Below are 24,949 nucleotides of genomic sequence, written 5' to 3' on the forward strand. Positions count from 1 at the left end.
TACCATGAGACCTGTGTTGTGTCGACATCGAAGCATAATTTACTAGAAGACATTGAAAACCTGCAGTCAGTTTAAAAAAAATAAGAGGATGAACAAAAGACAGCAAATCAGGACCAGCTTCAGTCACTAATGAGGACTGGCCTGTGACATCAAGCCGGTCAGAGGAAATTGTAAAAGTTATGAAGAAGAAGGGTCTACAGTTGGAACACTGACTCATCACTTGTCCATCACTGCACTGATGGGCAAGCAAATTGGCCTGATCTAAATCCCATAGAGAGGTGGTAAAGAGGTGGATGAAAAACACCAAAGCCAACAATACAAACAAGCTGATAGCTGGTACTTAAGCAACTGGGGCTTCCTTAACACCTCAGGAGAGTCACAGTGTGATAGTTTCCATGCCACACACATTGACGCAGTAGTTGATACAAACGATCCCCAACCAAGCATTGAGCGCTTATACTGTAGAATATATGCGCCTGTAAACTGTTTGTATTTTGCTTTACTTTCGTCCTTTACTACGTCCTGCGTAGTGTCCACTTGGTGGCACCACAGCTCGGCTCAGTTTTAATCAGCGAGTCAGATGACTGAGGAAGAAGAGCTGCGCACACAATGCACAGCACGGCTGACAAGGGTTGTGTCTGCCTCATTTTCACCATTAATTCCCAGTTCCGTGGAAACTTGCGAAAGAACAGCGGCGGAGCCTTTCTGTTTTCATCTCTCAGTGTACTTGGAGTCTGAGCTCAGCGAGATTAAGACATCGCTGAGTGGACACGACGGTCAAACAGCTGAACTTCTTCTAAACATTGGATTATAAGGAGGGCTTCATGAAGGAGAAGAGCTGCCCGACGGGGGCTCGAGTGCCGACACCCTGTAAATCGACATCGAGGCTTTAAAATTTGGGCCTCAGAGGTTTTTCTTGACACGAATGAAGAACGAGGGGAGAGTTGCTTGATTTGGCGACACAGTTTAGCTCTACGTTTGTTCCGCAGTTCATGATTGTCGTATGTAATATTAGCTTCCCTTAAAATCCGAGGGCTTCTTGCGGAAGGCTAACAGCTAGCCGCAGTGCTAACGACGTTACGTCTTTCTTTTGATGAATTCAACCATCACCATCGGCCATTAACAGTTCAACAGGGGGTATATTTGCTCTTATTGGCGGATGGATATAGGTCCAGCTCTACTGCTCGACCAATCAGTCTTTGGACACGTTATAAAAATATAGGCATATTCTTAGGTTCCGTGTATATATAATATTGTATCGCTTTAGCTATGCTATCCGAAACAGCTAAACACTGATCAACGAGTTCTAGTAGGCTTTCCCACTTAAAGTTAATTAGCTCATTGTATTAGTTAAATTCCCATTCTTTAACTCTGGCTGTCAACGGTAAACTTTGACATTGTCAAATATTATTGAAAATGATTGGTTATTGGCCTTGCTAGCTCGCTAAACGTATGTCATTTTTACCATTTAATTTGTCAGCGTGTTCAGAAAAAAAAAAAAAAAAAAACATCTAGAGAAAATTGTATTTGTTGTGAAAATGATCGCAGATGTTGGTGTTCCTTTTGTTTTGTAATTTATAAGCCTTCTGTTTTGGTCTGTCTGTCCCTTATCTAGACTTGCCTTTTTTGTTTACATGCGTCTTGTTAGCTCATATTAGCCTTCAGAGGAGACAGTCAGCTATGTCCTGACATCTGAGTGACGTTCTGGATGTTCGATATTCCCATGTGGATCCAAGTCTGTGTTCATATTCAGTGAGATGACACTGAAATTTCGCAAAAAGAAAGGCACTGATGCCAACAGACTGTTGTCAGGGGACGGTAAATAATAGCCATTGGTTCCATTAACGCCATTTTAACAGGGGCTCCCTCATAGGGCCTGTGTGTGGTGTGGTTGTTTTTCCTTTTCATTCTTTTAAATTCACGGTTCGGTGCCTTCTGCCGGACCGGGACTAAAATAAAGTGCCTTTGCTCCCATTGGAGTTACAAAGGGAGGCGGCCTCGGGGTATGGAGGGTCCGAGCCGAAGCGCTGGAATGAGAAAGAGCCGACGGTCCCGTTCGCAGCGCGACAGGGAGTTGAGGCGGCGGAGGAGAGTGAACCTGGCCGAGGAGCGGGCCACATCCCTGTCCTCGGGCTCCGATCGAGAGGGCCGCGGGACGAACAGCGTCCTGGGTCCCAGTGGGAGAGAATGTCGGCCCGGATTTGGAAGACACAGGCCTCCGCGTCGGAGGAAGAGGGAGTCGGTGTCCTGCGAGGAAGACATCATTGACGGCTTCGCTATTGCAAGCTTTATTACCTTGGAGGCACTGGAGGTAAATCCCTCGATTTGACACCATCAGCTGTCATTCATCACACACAACCCCACTCTGTTGTGGACATAGTGATGAATCCGCGATCAGGCCAACAGTTTCCTTTATTTCTATTTTTATTACCTTATTAATGTTGCCATAGCAATATTCAACGTCCAATATTATTGCAATATTGTTTTCATACTGTCAAAACACAAAAAAATCAACTTTGTTTCCTTATCAATGAAACATGATATTTGAGTTAAGATATGTGCCATTTTTGATAGAATCTGTCTGAGTAATGCAAACCAACAAAGTACCACCACATGAAGTTTAGGTATTTTATCACATCCTCCTTTAAGACATTATATTTAAATAATTTAATGTTTTGAATTTATTGTTTTTTTTAAACCTCGGTGTTACGATAAATCCATTGTTTTTGATATGGTGTTAAACCTAAACTACTTCTGCTACTTCATGAAAGAATCGAGACCTTGCACGGCCTGATTGTTTATTTGTCAAGAACAGTTGATTTGTGGAATATAGATTCCAAAAATCTATATTTCAGAAAATAAGGGGAATAAGGTGAATGTTATTCTGGGACATACTTAGTAAAAGGCTGCAGATTGAAGTCCAGTAATTTCTCAGGGAAACCAGTTCGCTCAGACATACTCCAAGTGCCTAAGGTATCCCACCCCTCTGATGGATTTTAGAGATTGTTCAATTATTTATGCTCTAATTCCTGTAGACAGTGATGGGTTGCATAAAGGCCGATTAGTTAAGGAAGAACAGCAGTTGCGTGGATTGCCTTCTGGTCGACTTTTAATTGTCCAAGTAGCTGGACTAGGCTTCTTTACCTAACATTTTTGTTTAAAAATTTAGGTCATTTATATTCATAATGACAATAAGGGAATTCTAAGCATGTTTAAATATGTCTCTATCAAAATTGAAAATACTGTGAAGTTCACACTACAGTCTGATATTAGTACACTCAGACTGATTACATGTCTTGGTAACCTTTGTGTTAAGGTGAGTCCCCCTTCCCCCAAAAAGGATGCACAAGTCCTGATGTAAAGACACACAGTCAAAGTGACACTGTGTTCTCTTGGGCAGCTTTATTTTCTAGTCAAATCAACCAGTAAATTTCACGATTTCTGATTGGTTACCGTTCAAGTCACATTGGCCTGCTAAGATTTACCTGTCTGTACAGGATTTATCAGAATCCTTGACATTATTTGGTCTATTAACTGAAATGTAGTCCAGTTATGTCCCCATTTTAGACACCACCTATTTGATTTATTTTGCTCTTTAATTGAATGCAGATCACTTCTACATTACACTGAAAAGAAACAGATGCCACACTTTCTCTGTGGTTTGGAAAACTGCCTTTATGTAAATCACTTGTTTTTATTGCTTTATGCTTCTGACACTAAAATGAAATCCCATTACTCATAACCGTTCTTAAGTAGCGGCTTACAAAGAAAGGTCAGAGTTCTCTGTCCCCCCACCAGTTTCTAGTACTATTATAGAGAACAGTAAAATGAAGGATTTCACTTTGCAGGTTCTTAAAAGTTACCTTTTTTTAAACCTTGGTATACCTTGAAATTGGTGTCCAGGCCATGCCTAGACACATTATTTGTGGGTCTGCGCAATTTTAGATTGCAATGGTGTAGTATTGCAAAAAAGCCCGATTATCCTCTACTGTTTTTCATCCACATTATCACAACGTCCCCACCACTCTCCCAGAGCTGGAACACTACAGTCACTAAGCTCTTTATCAGGTGTGGCCACTGAAAGTCCATCCAAGTGGCCAAATACGATTTTGAGTCGGTGGTGCCTTGAAATGTTGGTGCCCATCAAATATTGCATCCAAGCAGTCCTCTGCTATTATAATATGGCACAGATTGATAATGCAAATCAATATATTGTTTAGCTCTTATTATTTTAAGTTGTACACATTAAAACGGTGGTGCAGTTGGTAGCACTGTTGCCTTGCAGCAAGAAGGTCCTGGGTTCAATTCCCGGCTGGGGGTCTTTCTGCATGGAGTTTGCATGTTCTCCCTGTGCATGCGTGGGTTCTCACCGGGTACTCTGGCTTCCTCCCACAGTCCAAAGACAGGCCTGTTAGGTTAATTGGTCACTCTAAATTGCTCTTAGGTGTATGAATGAGTGTGTGCTCGGTTGTTTGTGTGTTGCCCTGTGATGGACTGGCGACCTGTCCAGGGTGTACCCTGCCTCTCGCCCATAGACTGCTGGAGATAGACACCAGCTTCCCTGCGACCCACTATGGAATAAGCGGTATAGAAAATGACTGACTGACATTAAAACTCTTGGTTCTTTTCCCTTTCTTATCAGATGGACTGTTCCCTGAAGCCCAATCAACGCACTGATATGCTGGGAAGGCGGAACAAGGGGAAGAGGGGCCCTGAGGAGAACGGAGGAGGGCCGCTGTCAGAGCCTGAGGAAGGGGCCCCGCACAGCTACTCCAGCAGCAACTTGAAGAGGAGAAACAAGAGAAGAAAGATAGAGGTAAAGCAATGGCTTCTGACTGCAAGGCTTTAATGCTCCAGTTGGCTGCACAGACAGTGAGTGTATGTTTAGATAGTTCCTAATCAAACAACCCTGTTTATAGTTTTGCAGTGCTAATGACTTGTACATCCTGCTATTCAAAGTGAGCAAGTAAAACAGGTTCACTGTCACGCTGTTGAGCAACGACTTTGATAGTTTTTTCGTAAATTACCCGGTGTGGGAGTTGGTATTGAAAACAACTCAGTGTGTTATGAAAGGTAAATCCCTGTAACTTGTAACCTGTCAAATCTCACACATTTTCTTTAGGGTTCTCATTTGGAGACAGGCTACATTGTAAGTTTTTTTTACCCCCTGATATTACAGTAACAGTTATACATGTATTTTCGCACAAGTGTTTACATACTTTTTTTTGTCCTCTCCCAGTGCGACACAGAGAGTGATACAGGGGATAAGGTGTGTAATCCAATATTTGATAAAATATCTTTATTTTTCTTCCGGCTTAGTTGATAAATAATGTTAAGCGTAGGTTATTACAGCTTCGTTATGGTTTCATGTTTTCATTTAAAAATATATTACATTTAGAAAACTGTCTTATGTTATGTCTGATTGGTGGGATTATGTGTCTGGATTTAGAGTGATACCTGTGACCAATCCCTCTTGTTTATTTTCTTGTTGGTGCAGGCCACCGAGAATGATATGGATCCAGTGTTCACAGTCAGCACCAGAAAAGGTTTGAAAATTTTTCTTAAGTTTCACATCAACGAACAAGGATTAGGTTGATTGTGTACAAAAAGTACTCAAGCCTGGGTTCACTCTGACGTGGAAGAGTCTGGTTTCAAAATAAGGGATGACAGGCCCGCAACGGGCAACATATACGGTTAAATAAAGAAAGTCCACTGAAAGATCAGATGTTTGTTGCTTCTGAGCAACATTAGTTTGTTTTGAATCGAGGCAAGTTTGTGTTGTTTGGAGGAGTTGGCTGAATTTGACCTTGTAGGGGTCTACTCAGCCCTGGACATACTCTAACCTGGTTACAGTTGAGTGAAATATGAAACAGTTCCTTCCTTTTCACGTTAGCAGAGAAAACCGTCTTCTCTCATAATTGGCAGTTTAATGGTACAAATCTTTCTTCAAACCAGAGTAACTGGTAAATATTTGTAACAATGAACTGGTAAAAGCTGCTGTAGTGTCTTCCTTGAAGCTTTGTTTCTCTTTCCCATGAGTTTGTTGGTTGCAGCTTCCTCTTTTAAATATGAAGCCAACTTTATTTTCTGCTTACTTTTCTATAAAAAACTTGGGCAACAAGTAGCAGGGTTCCCCAAGGTCTTGAAAGGTCAGGCATTTAGGTATTTTCCAGATCTGGATGTAAATGAGTAAAAAAGTCATATTTCCAGGCTTTATATCTATCCACATCTATCTATGCATCTTTCCTTTTGTGCTTCCTTCTTTTTCCATCTTTCTTCTTTTTTTAATTTTTCAGCAGTTTTTTTCTACTGTTATATCTTCACTTCTTTCTTCTGTCTTTCTCCTTCTTTCCTTACCTTCCTTTCTCCTATCAATTTTCCTTTTCTTTCTTTCTTTCTTTCTTTCTTTCTTCCCTTTTGTTAACTGGGACAGTACAGAAATTGGACTTGAAAATGTGTAGAAACTTTGATGTAGTGCTTTGGTGTAAGTGATCACCTTTGAGTCTTGTAGATGGTCTAATATGCGCTTAGATAGTTCTGAATAATTATTGTTCTTATTTGAAGTTTAAGTTGCAGAGAAATGGAATGATCTAAAACGAGCTATTTTGTGAAACCCAAATGATTTTCTTGTTGTCTGGAGAAAATGCCATTTCTTTTGGGTCTAAAAAGTATGCTTACAGTCATGATTGTTCGTTATGTAATTCTGGCTGACGCTCCCTTTTTCAGCTTTGGATCCGTCGCCTTCAAACCTAGGCACATCGGGCAAAAGCTGCCCTCCTCTGTCAGCACGTTGCGGTGGTATCTCGCGGTTAACAGTGACCCCGCGAGTATCTGGCCTCGAACGAAGTCAGGAGAAAAGCCTCGAGCCACACTTCCCAGAGCCGGTTTCTTCTTCTACCTCTTCTGGTTCCATTTCTTGGTTGTCTTCCCACTCCCCGGGCACAGCCTCTGTCGCCGTCCCTCGGCCCAGCCCAGTCAATGGAAACAGCACCCACCACAATGGCAGCCCACCCCTTTCCAAGCCAAAACCATTCCCGAGTTTGCCTCTGCGATCTCAGTCCATCTATAACAGGTCAGCTTCTTGCAGGTACCATCATAATTGTAAGTCTCAGTTGCCTGGTTGTCTTCAATTTGATTTTATTTTACTTTTTAGCAGCAGTGCCCCAGTCAAACCTCCATCATCTGCTTCATCTGTTGCTGCTTCCTCGTCCTCCATGCGCCCTCCAACTCCTTCTACTAGTGTGTCTCTGCCCTACAGTCGAGGATCAGGCTCTTCAGGGTCTCTCCAACCCCCATCCCTAGCCAGCTCTGCGGCCTTGTTCGCGTCTTCCCCTGGTCTGCCTCCACCACCACCGTTGCTTCCTCCTGCCCACTCAGCAGCTTCAGGTAAATGAAGAGATCTACTTCTGTTCGCTACAGTTTCAGCTGGCTGGTTCGTTCATTTTTTTTCAAGGTAACAAAATGACTGCTATGTTACTAAAATAACCCAAAAGTAGACTTCCTCTGAGGGTTGTCTAGGCTTATCCAGGGTGTTGGGGAAGTAGAACATTAGTGAAGTGAGAACTGATCATATTAGCACAGCAAGTATTGGATCCATTTTAAAAGCTGAAGCGGTTTGTGTTTCTTGTCTTAACTCCAAGGGGTGAAAATAAATGTTTTCTTCCACCAGTGAAAGAAAAAAAGAAAAACCAACCAGTCCAATATAAAAATAGCACAGATCAGAACTTTTTTGGTCAATTTCCTAACTCCAGCTTTTATAAAGCTTTGGCCTGACAATGCAGATTTTATTTGATTCATAATTTTCTGTAAGAACTAAAACATTGACATTGTTCGTTACCTTGTTTCGTTATCACAATAAACGTCACACTTCTGTGATAGAGCAGTCACTGTAACACAGGTTTATACTAATATTTTAAAACAATAAAGTTATTTAGGATCATTTAATATTAGCAATTAGAACAGCTAACAGAAGTAAAACAGCACTCTCTCTTGATATATGTTGGAGAAAGAAATCTGGTAATCAGAAATTTCCAAAAGGCATCCTAATTTGGTGTGTTCCATGTCAGAGGTTGAAAGCTTAAAAGGATAAAACGGAGTGAATTTGTTCAGCCTTCATGTTATCTGCTGAAAGCCCTGCGTTCTACCTCTCCCTGTCTTGCTGCAACCATAGACATGTTGTAGAAAATATAGTTTACTTTTGAATAGCTTTGTACATTACTAAGCTGCTGACTTCATTTGAAACACCTTGGAAAGGAAATTTTAATCTGCTTCCCTCAGTAACAGGATCCACACCGAAGAATGTTTGTTGTCAGTGTGATCACATGCGGTGCGTGGACTGTTCGAATAAATGTCCGATTTTTGAGTTTCCAGCCAGCCAGTCACCAGTCAGGTCCGATCAAGCTTCGGAATCTGCTGTCTCTAGTCACCGGCCGATTTCCTAACAGTAGACACAGATTATAGGAAATTACTGAAAATTATCAGTTGCCGAAAAGGATACAAAATGTCGCATAAATAATTTTTTAAAGAAATTTTAGAAAAGCAGCAACAGCTGCCCACATTGGTAACAAAACGTCGACTGATGGTGGCAAGACACAGTATGAAAAGTAAAAATGTTGCACTTTCAAAGTATTTACGCAAAGACAAAAATGTATCGCATAATCAATTATTTGCACCACTGGTAATGTAACATAACGTTGTTACAAAAGAAAAATAATTTACTTTTTTTTAAGTCAGGGAAAAGTCTAAGTTGCCTTCTTTCAACCAGCTGACTGCCAGTCCACAGCAACAAGTGAGGCAGATTCACCTCTGGCTCACTCTACGTTTCATATAGCTGGTTAAAACCTCAGATACTCTGCTAGTGTCGCAAGCATCACAGTACTGGAAACCATAGAAACTGTCAGTCAGTCAGTCATTTTCTACCGCTTATTCCATAGTGGGTCGCGGGGGAGCTGGTGCCTATCTCCAGCAGTCTATGGGCGAGAGGCAGGGTACACCCTGGACAGATCGCCAGTCCATCACAGGGCAACACACAAACAACCAAGCACACACTCATTCATACACCTAAGGGCAATTTAGAGAGACCAATTAACCTAACAGGCATGTCTTTGAACTGTGGGAGGAAGCTGGAGTACCCGGTGAGAACCCACGCATTCACAGGGAGAACATACAAAATCCATGCAGAAAAAGTCAGGAGACGAACCCAGGACCTTCTTCCTGCAAGGCAACAGTGCTCCCAACTGCGCCACCGTGCAGCCCATAGAAACTGTATAATGGGGAATTTTTGTGGTTTTAGAGCTGTATCTTGTTAAAACTGTGGTGTTACTTAATGCTACTAACCAGCTCATGCTGTGTCACAAGTCGTGTAACTTCCCCTTTTTAATTGTTTTCTACTTCTTATAAGAAAATAGCAAAAAAATGTGCAATTTAAGTTTATCTCAATCCCTTGGCTCCTCTTAAGTTAGCTTGGTGTTTTTTTTTCCAGCTGCTTTACCCCAGCAGCGTGACGCCACGCTACTGTTTAGTTTCTCTCCAGCTCACAATGGCGTTTGTATTAAAAGAAGCCACTTTGGCATTGCTGCCCCTGAGAGATCAGTTGCAGAAACCAAACACTTTTCCTGTGTGAATAGCAAACCTTCCACTGTGTTTAGTTAAAGTCTACCACCACTTCATAAATGTACCTGCATTTGGCCAGTGGCAGGTGCTAGTGTCCCACCCTGCTTACACTTAACAAATGTTTTCTGTGTTTATTTGTAACTTTTTTACCTGACCCGTTGTTTCTTATTCAGTCTTATAGCCAACCTGTGTTCTGGGTTTTATTTTCACATATTGACCAAGAAATCCTACCTCAAAACAATTCTTGATCCCACCAGAGCGCGACGGCAGACGCAGCGCGCCAGGGCCTGAAAATAACTCTGCAGCAGCAGGCCGCAACACTCCTGGCGGTCCGTCAGCGCCGAATTCGGCATCAGGCTCATCAGGCAGGACGTCCCAGAACCAGACAAGCGTTCCGCCATTGGCCTTCCAGTTCCATCAGCACAACCACCAGCACCAACACACTCACACTCACCAACACTTCACGCCTTTCCTGCACCCCTCTGCCACGGCACCGCCTATGGTGAGCCGGTCTCTGTTGTTCTGAACATCTGTGTTGTTCTTTCCTGTGTGCCTGGAATGTTGACTATTCTCAGTTTAAAGGGTTTTAAGCCACTCGATTGCTCTTTGTTTTTCAGTTTGAGAAGTTTCCAGCTAAAATGGACGGACTGTACCGGCAGTCTGTAAGTGTCTTTTAACAATCTTACTGATTGTGTAACTAGCGATAACTTTAAAGTTTTGGAACAAGTTGTGCTAGTTTTGTAAATGGGGTAGTGTTTTAGTTAGTTTCTTTAGGCTTGTGATGATTACTTACTTTGGTGTCTTTGTTTGTCAGTTCTTCCCACAGTATCCTTCACCCTCAGTGTCAAGTATTCCACCTGTTATTCCTCCTGCCGGGCCCTTCAGCTCTTTGCAAGGAGCATTTCAGCCAAAAGTAAGTTAGAACGCTGCCTGGGTCTCTGCCAGTCTGTTTCGAATATCTTACATTACCCTGGTTTAATGAGGGTTTGCTGGAGTGACTTGTTTATTTGATCTCCTGCCCTGAGCGAGCTGATGAGGAAATGAGGAAAGCTGTTTCATAACAATCAGGTCTTCGAGCAAAAAGAGTAATTTTGACAACAGGTTCTGATCCTGACAGTACAAGTACCATTAGTCAGCCGCAGCAAATGCATCATAATTGCCAGATTTGCATGAGGCTCGTAGGTCGTTAGGGTGTGGCTCATGTGTTGTGCTGTGTTTGACAGTCTCTTGTCCCTCAGGGACCTGCTCCTGATTTAACAGCTCGACTCGGGGTTGTGCCTCACCACCTGCAGACCAAAGACCACAGGGTAAGAACGAGCCCACATTACATCCTGGCTTAAATCCAACATTACTGCTGTCGAGTTTGTGTGTAAAACACTGAAATGCATAACGAATTGGACTAGAATGTGCAGTAACATGGGTCAGAGCTGTAAATAGTACAAAATTTAATTTCACACTGCAGGTCTTAATACTTCTCTCTGATTTTTGGCTGAAATCTGATTATTTCGAACTACTAATTAAACACGTCCACCATCAGAGTTCAGTCTGAACGGTTCACGACACCAAAGCGACCCACATGCGCAGCGTGAGAATGTAGAAGTCCCACAGCAGCACACTGTTTATGGAAGTAATAATGGATGCCGGTGTTTCTTTATTAAGGGTGCTGACAATATTATGACCACATCATAACCAGACAAGGAAAGGTAAGAAAAAAAGAGCACAGCTACAGTATTAACAACGGCCATTTGTAGAGCAGTGACTGCTACTTCTGTAGAGAAGTCTGCGTGGATGCGTAGTCGGAGCCAGGACAATGACGACGTGACCGTTTTGACTGCGAACGCTTTGAAAACTATCGGATACATATCCGATTTATTTACACATGAAAGTGGCACAATTCAGATTTTTTTTTTGGAGGACAAAAGATTAGAATTAGGCCGTTCTGAATGCCATGAAAAGTCAGATATGGGTCGCTTTTGCCTGCAGTGTGAATGCAGCCTTGGTGACACGAGTTGATCAAAAGTGATTTTGCTGTTCTGTTCTCTTGTAGCTAACTGATCCGTTTGGGACATCACTGAAAATCAGTAACGTAAGCAGAAAAAATGTTTTTGTCTCTCTTGGCTTTTTTAAGGGTATAGTTGAAAATTTTTAATGGGAGTTTCTGGCAGAAGGTTTTAAGCCAACATATATAATTTTTAGCCTTCATTAAAGCAACTAGTTTAAAAAAACCATATCAGTTTATGCGAACGCTGTTTTAAGAACTCTTAAAAGTAACTTAATTATTAATACATTTTCCAAAGATCACCATGTAGTAGAGAAGCTTTGATCCATAATTGTTTGTGGTTTTAAACCAGTCGCTGTACCTGAATTTAAATATCTATCATTACTGCTATTTAGCCAAGCCAAAATATTTCTAAAACTTTGAAAACAGCAGGTACTGACCAAAGAGCTGTACAACATTAATGACTAAAATAAATGAACAAAACAATATCATTTAAAACGAAAAAAATGATTAAAAGTAGAAATAATATCCATGTAAAAGTAGCAAGAAGAAAATACAACAGAACTTAAGAATACTGGGAGAGGAGGTGGGTGTTTAGTGGTAAAAGTGGCTAGTTTAGAGGGGTTCTTCGTGGCCTTTATATTTTGCTATTTGAAAGTAGGAAGACAGAAAGTGGCGTGAAGAGGGGGGCTAGACAGGCAGTACAGGTTGCCGGAGTTGGGACGCGAACCAGGGACACCTGCATCGAGGACTGAAGCCCCCACATATGGGTCTGCCGCTACGCCACGCGCTGCACCCCAAAAGCCTGATCTCCCCTGAGCTTCCGACGTGTCCTTGGCAACTTTTAACACTTTTACTTCAACATTTGATTGTTTTTCTTTTCCGACTGGGAACAATAAAGTCCGACTCTCGAGTACCAAGAGAACGCACCATGAGGAGGAGACGTTTATAACCAGCTGCTGCTTTCAGCTCTTCGGGGCTTTTCGGTGTATGTTGGTAATATGGATTGAAAAGCCACTACATCCAGTCACGAAATCCCTCCTTAACATGGTTATTATTAATTATTAATGATCTGACTACTCTTATTTTATTCAGTTAAAAGAAGCTCAATAAAATAGTTGTTTCCTATTTTTGTCAAGCACTAAGAAGAATGTATGATTGTCACATTTGTTTAAGCCATTTTTAAAAGTTTTATTAGTTGTTAGCACTGTAAGTTTTGCAAACTGAAACAGTCACATCTTTGTGATATTTCTAGATTAATATTCCTAAATTGTGTCATTTTTCTAACAGGTTGCAAACATTTCCAAAGGCTCCACAGAGGAGCAACGATTAAAGTTTCATAAATTACTAAAAACAAATAATTACCATTAGCTTTCCTGTTTTCTGCTTACATCTGTCCATGTGTTCAAACTTCAAGTAATCTGTTGTTTGGGTTAAATCATTGGTTGAACTCAATTAATAGAAACATATTTAGTGGTAATCCCAAAATATAACATGTATCGGTTGCTGGCAACAATAGTCATAATCTACCTAAACAGAAAGGCCATTTTGTTTCAAAAATAAAAGCAATGCATTACAGCATATAATCAATTATGTGGTTTCTATCGAACAGATCAGGACATCCGACAAAAATCAATAAAATAGTGTTAACCTCCACTTAACCTTTTCATACTTGGCGATATGATATTATGTTACAACCTTTAGTAAAAGTACTTCAGTAATTAATCATTTTCTTTGTTTTTTAACAAAAAAAAACTACTGCAGTCAATAACATTTGTTAGTTGAATGGTGACACAATGACACGTAAAGTAATGTTTTAGCTGCAGCTGTTTTAAGAAATCAAATATATGCAATTTGACTTTGATGACTTTAGAAGGCGTGTTGCGGAGATAATAAGTGCTTTTATTATATTTCTTTTTCCTGGCACTTGCAGAGGGAGGGGAGCTGGATAACGTTCCTAACTACACAGGCATTGTACAGCCCAGACAGTGAACTTTGAACTGAACCTTTTGCTGGAATGGATGATTATTGCAGTACAGTTTTAATTTGTGTCTATGAACAATGGCTCGTGCTCCTTTAGGTCGCTGGCTATGACTTTTCCAACAGCTGACTTTGTCTTGTCATCAAATATGTGCGTAGGAATGACCCGCAGGGGATAGAAACAAATAAGGGAGGGTGTAGTATAAAGCGAATCTGCTCTGAACAGCTGGAGAACACTGTCACTTCATAAGTTTTTGTAGCATTGACTTATAATCCGATTGGAATTATAATACTGGGAATGTTCCATTCTCAGGGTGTTTCATGCAGGAAGATCATAGGTGGCGCACCCCCTCCTACCCATCTTCCTTTTTAAAATAATCACCTACATAAATTGTTGCCCAATGCAAACATGGTGATAAAGGTTCATAAAAAGCTTTTGCATAAACTGTTTTTAAAATTAGAGTTTTAAGACTGTAGAAGTCTGCTTTGATCTGGGATTTCTGATAAACAGAAATGCCAAGAGTTATCTACTGCTACGTATTCCCTAAACAGAATCTCTATTCTAAAAATCATGAACTATCCCTTTAAGCAATTTTTACTGTCTTGCCGCATCTTTCACTTTGCATTACTGTCACATGCACTATTGACCTCTGCTGACCTGTTCTGCCCTTGTACACAGAGTATTTTGGACCCAAAGGTTCCTATATGTGTAGTATATGTAACTTTGTTTCCTTACATTCCAACTGATTGTTTTTCCACTCTTGTGTGTGCGTGAATATACCCAAACCCAAACGGGTCCATAGCAAGTAACTTTATCTCCAGCTGTAAAAGCCAAGCTCTGTCTTGAGGTTGGCAAAGTTATTTCTGAACTGCATGAACAGCGTCTGACTCGGTGTAAAGGCTCTAAAGTTTTACATGCAATATTCATGGCATATTAAAGCAAAGCCATCTGATTTTTGTGCATTGCAGAAACCAGGAAAATGGTGTGCTATGCACGTACATGTGGCCTGGATGATTTTAAGCCATCAGAGAAAAGTAAAGGTAAACGCCTGTTAACGAGATAGACATATTTGATTGCACTCTGAGGTAATAAAATGTTTTTGTAGATAGTAAGAAATGTCGAGATGTAGAGCTTATGACCTCTAACTCTGTACAGTGCAAGAACTGTTTAAGATGATAATGTTTTTCTTTTGAAGCTGATGCAGGCTGATCCTCACAAGCTGGACTTCCGGAGTGACCTGCTTTCCCGTTACCCTGGAGCTGTGGGTCTGGGAGGAGCCTTGCCTCCCACTCATGATTTGACCAGACCTCCGAGTATTTTCCCTGCTGCAGGTAGATGCCTTAACAATCTTATATTTATAGTACCGCCCCCCAGATTTCTTGTATTTTGCGATTATCTTTACGTCACTTTAATGTGTGTGTTGATCATTATACAGATTTTTGTATCAGACAATGGTAAAGAGTAAATGAGTAAAGGATGATATAATTAGAGAAATGTTAACCTAATACGAAGTAATTGGTTGTGACAAAAAACGCCAATGAGCTAAATAACCATTTTAATACAGTATTGTTGTTATTCTGGTTATTTTTGAATGAAACTTAAACATGTTTGATGATATGAAATATAAAAAAGCAGAAATACAGGGACAAATACATCTTTATAACATTATATCAACAGGGACATTTTTTAAATATATTTATTTACATGGCCACATTGTAATTGTTAATTTCCTTACATTTGGGCTATAGTGCTTAATTTCTGCATTTATGTTTCACTTCTTATTTTCTGGGATCTCTAGTAGATCTGCTTTTTGTGTTAAGGCATTCTGATGCAGTGTGGCTCGAAGAGTTTGATTTCATCCCTACAAGAGATTTTGTTTTCTTTCGTCTTTCCCTCAGGTGTAGTCAACCCATCCGCAGCACCTTTCATCTCCCAATCAGCGCCACATTCCTCTTTCCTGCCACCAGCTGCGCACTTGGGTATTTTAATTTGACCTAACATATTAACGTTGTCTAGTAGAAAGTTTGAGCCCACCTTTCTGAGGGTTGTCCTGTGCTTTAGATCCTTATGGTCGATCCCCTCCGTTTGCTCCGCTGGGAGCCCTTGGTTCTGGTGCCTTTGGAGGACTTGGCAGCCCAGCATTGGGTCAGTTTAACAGTTTCAACTCTCTTTAAACACAATGCTTGAAAGGATGGGTTAACATTTTCTAAATTTGTCTTTTTACAATGTACATGTCAAAAGTAGTTTGGCGATCAAAACTGAGAACTACACAAATAGGTGTTTATTAAACAGGGTCATACTGAGAAGCCACTGTTTGAGTAAGTTATTTAGTTGATGCTTTAAAAACCAAAACCAAAGCTATTTAATTTAAAAAAAAACACTAGACATTTACTAATTTGTTAAATGTTTCAGTTTCATGTCGGAACAAGCTTCAAGTTTCAGTCTTAATTGAATTGGATGCGCTTAAAGTTTCATAGAACTCCTCTCAGTTTTATAACCTGTTGAGATGCGTTGTTGTCCACTGTGGATGTTATTAGTCAAGAATGGTAAAGGTAGGTAAAAATTCAGAACTACACCGGGATTTATGCTACACATGTACTGTGATATTACCAGCTGATGAAACATTAGAAATAATACAGGATTTCTGGACTGAGACTCTGTTGAAATTATCAAAGCCGTTAATCTTATTACGCGGATTTATACAGAAAGAAAATGCCAAAAGAGTAATTTACTGCATGGAAGACATGAACTGCTTAAGTGTTTAACCGCCCCTTAGTGAGCATAATAACAGGTCTATTAAATGTGACATGTTTTTTGTTGGGTTTCCTAATTTGGTGCCTCTGACTTCACCGTCCATTTACAGTCTCTGTTGCTTAGAAATGATATCTGCCAACCACAGCTAATCTGAGCAGGCAAAGCAGAAATATGTGACTGAAGTTCAACTGAAACTGAAATAAGTCCAGTTTGATACAATCAGATGTGCAGCTGTTAAAGCCATTTATTTTATACTAGAACACTTAAGTTTCCAGGCTTAATTTCCTGTTCATGTTTCAAGATAGAAATCAGAAATTTTGAAGAATAAAAGGCTTATGTTTTATACAGAGCTGATTTGGAACAGCAAAACTGAAGTTTTTGCCGAACTCGTTGATTATTTGATCCGAACCCATGAATGAAGGCCCACTTATTCAAAAATCTAAAATTTCTCTACTTTGGTGACTTCATTTTTTGACACTTTTAGATCAGGGTTTTGGATTGGACCCATGTGTTCTAAACTGGTTTTGCTTTTGGATCTCTAAGTTTTGACACTTACATTTTTTTTCCCGAAACAACAAAAAGAAATCGCAGACTACAAGCTGTGCTTTATCTGTAGGATAATCCATGATCTAGATTTTGTAGTACAAGTCCAGGTGTGAAAGTATTGACATGGCCCATTTACCACACTGCCAGATCCAAACTTAAGTATTGTGTTTCTTAATGATTTGTAAAAATACAGAAAATAAAACCAAACCAGGTAAATGTTATGTATTCATATGTCCCAAATGATAAAAGAATTTACTGTTTCTGCCTTCACCAAATGTGGTAGTAAAATTAGTTTGAGTTGTTCTGGATTATTAAAATGAAACACAGTTACACAATTTTCTGTAGTTACATGAATATATGTACACCTCGAGTTGGAGGTCAGTAATGTGTATTAACTGTGGAAAGTAATGGAGCTGCGCCTATGCTGTACCTACCGAACAGTTCCAGTACAGACGGCTTCTGGAAAATTTGCCGTCACTCTTGGAAAAATAAGTGAATCAAAAAAGCTGAAAGTTTGAACTTGTTTCTGTTCATCTTTAAATTTTACAATACAGTGTCATATAGAAACTGATACCACTGTGTATTTATATTATAGGTTTTTTTTGTTTTTGTTTGTAAGCTTCTTTCATACCAAAAATGATTCTATGTGTGATTTATATCAACTTATATTGGATTTGATGGAAAATAATTAGGACTTTCCAAGGCTCAGGTGTTTCCTACAGTTATCTAAACACAGCATAATAGAAATGCACCAGTCAGAGGTTTGTGGCTCATTTCTAATCTATGAGTTTTGTAAAGCTTTGAGCGGCTGATAACAGGTTGATATCAGGCCTGTATACTCCAGGAAATTTCTTTCTTGTGTTCCTGATTAATTGTTTACATTCCAGATTTATAGTGGGGTTTTATACCTGACTTTGGTACCTGAAAGCTGGGTATATGAAATGACAAATGAGGGACTTCACCAGCACTAGCCGAGGGTGTTTTAGTAGCCTAAATGAACAGCCAACATGGTTCAGTACATGCATTTCCCTTTTTAATACACTTAGCTAATTCCAGCTGGCTGATCAGGCTGAAAAGCATCTCATTCCAGTCACCAGCTGATTTCTTGGTGCATCTCTACACTGGAGAACTAGACTGACAGTTTAACTCTGTTTATGAATGGCTCTAACTGTGCTAAAGTTAGCCCAGCAAAAACTCTGGCAGTGAAGTGTGGAGCACACACTGGTGATTACCTGCTCAGAAGACCAGATCCAGTTTCCCTTTAAGGAGTTGTGGAACGGAAGATATTTTAACATCCTGGATGTATTGGAACTGGATCTGTCTTGAAATTAAAGTAGTTGTAGTAAAATAAAACGGTGAACCACCTCTCTGCATCATTGAAAAAAATGTGCCTTACCGCAAAATCCTCCCAGTTATGGGATGGAGGTATTTATAAATAAAACCCAACTAAAAAGAATGGCAACATATCTGATTTACTTGTTTGACATTTCTATAGCTTATAGATAATAGCTCACTAAAGGTATCTTTTTATATTCAAGTGTCAGAATGTAGAAGTGCACCAGTAGCTGTTTCCAACCTTTTATTTGAGACTGATTTACTGTTAGTGTTATTCTGTTGAAACATTAATTTGTTTATTCTGTACAGCAGCCTTAACCATTTCTTTCACCAGTGGTTCTTAATTCATATATTGGGATGGGTGGCAACGCCCTGTGAGAGCAGTCACTGTTACACAGCTCTGCAGCTAAACGGGTTTTCTTCTGCAGAAGATAATTATCTTTCTAAGAGTTTCCTTAACCTTTTGTGCTTCCTGTTTATTTAAAATACCTCAGGGATGTGGGGAAAATAGATCAGTATGGGTTGCTCAAGGTGAAAATCAGCAGAATACCTGTTGTTTGCTCTGCATCTCTGATCTAAGCTGGGTGTTTAGGTTAGAGAAAAAGTCAATTTGTTAGTTCAAAGAGTGGGAAAGCGTAGGGCTTGAATAAAATATATGGCATTCAAGATGTCCTTTTCATTATCTTTGCTGTGCACAGTGATATTGTGAACACAACTGCAATGTAATGTAGTGTGCAGGCCTACTTTAAAGCTCAGACTAAGGGTTCTGGCACAATGCTCTCCTCAATGTCCACCAATGCTTTTGAAAAATACTTTCAGTTAACTGTGTCATAACATCCCATCAAGCAGTGGATTTTTTGTTGATAATAAAATACAGCCTAATCTTGTTTTTTAAGTATGGCTTGAAGATGGAATAAAATTTGAGCTTCTTCTCGATGTTCATCTTAAATCGTGGCACCCTAGTAATAAGAATTGTTGGTACTGAAAACAGGAACTTTGGATTAATAAATCCCATTACAGCTGGTTAACCTCCCCTGTAGCTCTACAGTTTTAACAACCACCACAATAATTCACTTTATTTGACTTCTATTACTGACTTTTCTGTGGGATTCTGCTGTTGATGGAATAAACCAACTATTGGTTGCCCGGGGTCATCGAACATGCCTGAAACTGTGGTGTGAAGTGATTTGAAATCGTTAACACTGGGACTCGGCTTGTTACTCCATCGCCCTCATCTTAACGAGAATCCAGCTGTAATATTTGAGTAGAAAGATTTAAAATTGCAGGTGAATGACATGTGCTGAATGGCATCTGCTGGAAAAGAAATTCAATTTTGTCTGAGGGTACAAAACCTAATTTAACTGTCTGTGGCTGATGGATACCAGCGGGGGCAGGACAAAAATGTTCCTGGTGCAAACTCATTCTGTAAAGAAATGTCAGCAAATTGACTTCTGGCTGTCATTGCTTAAAATCACAGCACCATATTTTGGCATTAACAGAAATGCAATACAGATAATTTGATCCCTTTCAGTAAAGATCAGACTATTCTAATCCCGTATTTTGTGTTCTTCCTACTCCCACTCCTTGTCTTAACTTTGCCTGAAGTTTGTGATCCATGCTTTTCTCCCCTCTTAATGTTTTTCTCTCCTGTCTCATAGCCCAGCTACAGCTCAGCTGTCACAGCGACATGCTTTGAATGGCTGTGCTGGGGTTTGTCATTGATATACAAGCAAAAGGTTGTATGCATTAATTTTAGTAGCCACAAATACCGGGTGCAGTCCAAATCCGGATGTACCAACATGGATTTACACAATTACGGCAACACGGAAAAGCAAATGTGGTGTGTTGGGAAGCTTTCCCAGCGTTTAGTTGTGTTTGATCAACTAGACTGAACTGGGTGATGTAATAAAAGTACCCAGTACTAAACTCATTACAGAGTTGCAGGAAATTTGAATATTTAACAAGGAGGTTGTATGCAGGTTTTTATTTCTAGCTGTATAGTTTTTTTTGTTTTTTTTTATTTGCATACTTTGCTAAAGCAGTGCTCAAATGTTTAAAGGTAAATTATAATCTGTGTTTTTCCTGTTACTAATTATTTTTTAGTTTTATGTTATGGATCATATTAGATGCTAACAAGAAATTGGTGGAAATTGTGTGTTTGGTTTCATAAGATGTCACACATAATTGACTGTTGTCTTTAGTTTTTTCTTCTCAGTAAATTTTTACTAGAAAAACTAGTCCAGCTGCTTTTTTCCTAACTATAAAATATCTTTGTCACCTGTAGCTGGCTCTGTGTTTAGCCCTAAAGACCCTCCATCCGGCGCGGTTGGGGGCTTACCCCCCTCCAACCATCATGACCCATGGAACCGTATACACGGTGGTCCTTCGGGATTCCCTGGAGGTCCCTGGGTAAAAGGAGTGGACAAAAGGGACGAGAGAGATCGAGGGAAGGATGTAGAGAGGAGAGAAATCCCACACATTAAGGATGAAAAGGACAGGTAACACTGACTTTTAGGTTCAAAGCAGACCTGAGGCCTTTATAAAACAGCTGCATATATACTGAGATTACATACAGGTGGATTGTTTGATAGAAAGGGGATTTCTGATGGCTGTTGTTTCCAGTATATTTTATATATATATTTTGTGAGTGTCAAAATAAACAGTTTTTAAATTAATTTGTAAAAAAATAAAAAATAAAACCATGTATCAAAAACACCTAGATGTTTTAATGTTCCAGGTGGAGGGGAAAGGGAGTTTAATACTTCTGCGAGGATCTGATTTATATAATTTTATATTAGTTTATATACACAATAATGAGGAACCTGTTTGTGTGCAGGTTTACTATTATTAAAGATCTTGAAAGGGATTTTTAGATTCACCACAGTTTGAACTTCTGTCTCCTTTGCTTTGCAGAGACAGTATGGTGTATGGCCGACAACATGTGAGAATGTCTCCAGTTGGTCCGCCTTTCAAGGCCCGCAGTAGCACCCCAGTCAACCACATCAATGGCCACAGCAGCGCCCTAGGAGGGAGCAGTGGAGCCATCGAGGACCTGACACGGAGCTTAAACAGAGACCGCGAGCGAGACAGAGATGGAGACAAGAGGCCATTGCCAACAATGTCTTCAAGGGCTCTTCCTCTTGGCTCTTCATCTTTAGTAGCAGACAGGGACAGGCCACGGTCTTCCTCATCCTCTGTGCTCAATACTCCACCTCCCTCGCACCGCTCGATTCCATCTCCATTGGACCTTTATCCCCGCTCCCAAGCTCAGACGGCACCAAACCCCCACAACGATCATTCCCAAAGAGATGGTAACCTTCCTGCCTCCTCTGCAGCTTCTTCTTCCATTTCGTCTTTGTCTCACACAAAGAAGTCTGACCGTACCACGACGCCCGTTTCTAAGTCTGCCCTGCTTCTGCCGCCAGTTAAAGTCAAAGAGGAGAGGAAGGAGGAGCCAGAGCACATCCCCATTACCCATCCACCAGTGTCCAGCCACACCTTTGACCGCCCCAACAGCCATCCACATCACCCCAGGTCTGGTACTCCTTCATCTTGTTCTTTGTCACTGACTCCTACTCCTGGTGTTCCACTCCCACCACCTTCTCATAACCCACCTCCCCACCTGCAAATGCTGGACCGCTCAAGGTTTGAAGCAATCCTGGGAAGCACAGCAGGTCCTGCAGGACTGATGGTCAGTTCAGCAGGAGAGAGATTTTCACACGGACCTCCTCCAGGACCATCACAGGGTCCGCATAGCTTCACCTGGGACCCCTGGAGGGAGATGGCAGCTCATCATCAACATCAGCAGCATCGGAGGGAGGCTATGGCACTTCGGTCAGATCCACATCTGGCACTGCGATCCGATCCACATTTAGCTCGACTTCTCCAACATCAAAGGCACATCCTGGAGGCCGAGAGGGCAGCGGCTGTAGCTGCAGCAGCCGGACCTCAGCACCCTCCGACATCTACCTCCGCTGCTGCTTCCTCTGCTGTTCGATCGGAGTTTGGCCTGATGCCTTTTGATCGCCCTCCTCAGCTGGGACCCCCAGGTGGTGGGCTTTTAGACGAGGAGCAGAGAGCCCAGATTCTGAGGGAAGACTTTGAGCGCGCGCGCTACTTTGCAATGCACCAACACCTCCCTCATGGTTCGCATCTCTCAAGCCCCTCTCATGCTGCTGTGGCCGCTGCTCATCTGGAGCAGCTCCATCCCGCCCTTCTCCCTCACGGCCTCCCTTCAGGAGCCAGTGCTGCTTCCCAGCACCACCCTGGCCTTTACTCGCGTCTAGGTCCCATCAACCCACACCACATGTCCAATGGCATCCTCGCAAAGGACTTGGTGGGGGCTTTGTCGGTGGGGGCACCGCCCCCGCTCATTCCCTCCATCGCCAGCCGGTCGGCCACACCACCTCGTACTTCAAGACTTGGAGTGCCAGGTGAGCTGGCACTGTACAGCGCCCACAAAGACGGAGAATCCAGATAGTACTGGGACAACACTGGAGGAGATGAAGGGAAATGTCAGGATCACTGTGCTGCTCTCAAACTGCCCCCTTTTCCTCTTGCAGACTACTAAAGCCCTGCCTTCCCAGTTACACAACCAGACCAGCTCCAGTCATCACACAAATTTAAAGAAAAGACAACAAACAAAAAAAAAAAAAAGATTAAACATAAATGGCTGGAGCAGATGGTTTAAATGAATACGAAAGACTTGGAATATGCTCAGTGGTTTTATCAGTGCAATTTAAAGGTACATGGTTTCTGTGCATCCTTGATGTATTTTTTGTTTTATATAGACTGTTGGTTAATACAGTGCTCAGATTTGAAAGCTGTAAGAAGAGGCAGAGGACAGCTTTTTTTCATTATCAGGTGAATTATAATTCAGTCTCTTAGGCAGGCCTTTTCAAGGTGGATTGGGAATGATTTCCAGAGGGTCGCTCACCTTAAAGACATTCATCCTTAACTTGGTTAACTTATAAAATACTGTATCTTCATGCCCTCTTCAACTTAAACCAGGTATTTTAGATGGGGCGTTAAATAAAGAGGTAAAGTGGTGCTTCTTCCTTTTTTCTGCATCCATCATCATAAAAAGACAGATTACTGGTGCGACCATGTAATTCTGATCAGTAAACATCTTACCTCAGTTTTCTGCTTCACTCCAACCCTCACCTTTTCTCAGATTCATCCTTGTTCTGCTGGTTTCTCTTGTCAAATTGAACTGTACTACACTGTGTGAGTAAACACAGCATTTTAGAGCTTCCTGTAACTGTTCTCTCTCATCTGTAAGAGCAGGTCCAGATTATAGTAGTTTAGAGAAATTGCCTTTGTAATTATTATACTTAACATTAATTATCTTCTATAATAATAAATATATTCATTGTTATGTTATTTGTCTTTGTTTGGTTCCCAACCAGCACTCTTTCCCCCAGGTAGGGAAAAGGCTTGCTTCATGGAACGCTTTTTAAATGCTTGTGAACATTAAGCCTTATCCATTGCAACCTCTGGCCTCTTCAAGGAACTGAGCTGCGACTATTGTGATGAGAGCGAAGTTTGCCTTTGAGTCACTGGTTGTGTGCTATCTGTTGGGACTGCGGGAGCCTTGTACATTGAACTGTCAAGTTGGTTCAATAACAAAAATAAATTATATACACAGATAAATGGGACATCTGCTGAAAAACTGAAAAAAAAAAAAATATATAGAGACTTGTGTCAAAAGGCAATTAGAGACGGTGGAAATCCTGAGAGGGGAAAAGACTGGGTCGAATATTTTAATATGACCATTTTATACCTTTCAAACCCCACCCCTAGAGACCACAAAGAATAATTATTAAATGAATTGTTGTCTACTCTGTTGTGTGTGTCTTTTATTCTGAAGACATAGATTAATCATAGCAGTCGAAAAATAAAAACAACCTCAAACTGCTGTATCTTTAAATAATACAGTCAGAAGAATTAAGCACTAATACAGGTACATTCCAATAAATGACTTATCAAAAGATAGTTTCAATAGTTGACAAAATTCATTGCACACACACTGATATATTTATGCTTTGAATCTTTTGGTGATTATGGCTTACAGCTCATTGAAACACAAAATTCAGTTTGCCAGAAGATGTGAATATTACATATGACCAATAAAAAAATAGATTTTTAAAATAGAAATGTGAATTTGCTGAAACTTATGCCCATGTACTGTACAGTTTATGCATTAAATAGTTTGGCAGGGCTCCTTTTACATCAAATGTATCACTGCAGCGTGGGATGGAGGTGATAAAAAGCCCACATTGCTTTTATAGACTTCTTCAGCTGTTCTACATTGTTGGATTAGCTGCCTCTCATCATTCTCTTTACTATAGCCCATAGATTCTCTAACCCTTTTTCTGTATTTTCCTTTCACTGAACTTTCCATCGATATACCTGGATACGGCACTCTTAGTAGTGACCTTTTGTGGCGTACCCTCCTTGAGGAGGCTGTGTACTGGACCATACGCAACCAGAATTGTATAAATAAAGTTTCTGTATTAAAAATTGTTTTTTTTTTCGACCTTGAGTATTTGGTTTTCTTTAGCTGTAAGCCGCAATAACCAAAATTAACAAATAAATGCTTGAAATATTTCAATGTGTAATGAATCAAATTAATGTATGCGTTTTAGGTTTTGAAATAAAATACTAAAATAAACGTATCTAATTTGAGATACACATGTAAATGACTACCCTTCTCACAAATG

The 24,949-nt window shown here is 40.6% G+C and overlaps 1 protein-coding gene across 2 annotated transcripts; it reads left to right on the top strand.

Moving 5' to 3' along the window:
• The first annotated feature begins 592 nt into the window (after nt 1-592).
• On the top strand, nt 593-24,067 carry fbrs (fibrosin). Of its 2 annotated transcripts, none has more exons than XM_047376335.1 (18): nt 593-2,311; nt 4,643-4,816; nt 5,123-5,149; nt 5,240-5,269; nt 5,498-5,546; nt 6,727-7,072; nt 7,154-7,386; nt 9,870-10,114; nt 10,230-10,274; nt 10,427-10,525; nt 10,851-10,919; nt 11,660-11,698; nt 14,561-14,632; nt 14,788-14,923; nt 15,491-15,571; nt 15,654-15,737; nt 20,512-20,725; nt 21,141-24,067. In XM_047376335.1, exons 1-18 carry the CDS (start codon nt 2,006-2,008, stop codon nt 22,705-22,707), a joined length of 3,816 nt encoding a protein of 1,271 aa, XP_047232291.1. In that variant the 5' UTR covers nt 593-2,005; the 3' UTR covers nt 22,708-24,067. The 2 variants fall into 2 exon arrangements, with proteins under 2 accessions (XP_047232291.1, XP_047232292.1); XM_047376336.1 differs by having other exon boundaries at nt 7,157-7,386.
• The last annotated feature ends 882 nt before the right edge of the window (nt 24,068-24,949 follow it).

Source organism: Girardinichthys multiradiatus, chromosome 10, assembly GCF_021462225.1.
Source record: "Girardinichthys multiradiatus isolate DD_20200921_A chromosome 10, DD_fGirMul_XY1, whole genome shotgun sequence".
Lineage (NCBI taxonomy): Eukaryota > Metazoa > Chordata > Actinopteri > Cyprinodontiformes > Goodeidae > Girardinichthys > Girardinichthys multiradiatus.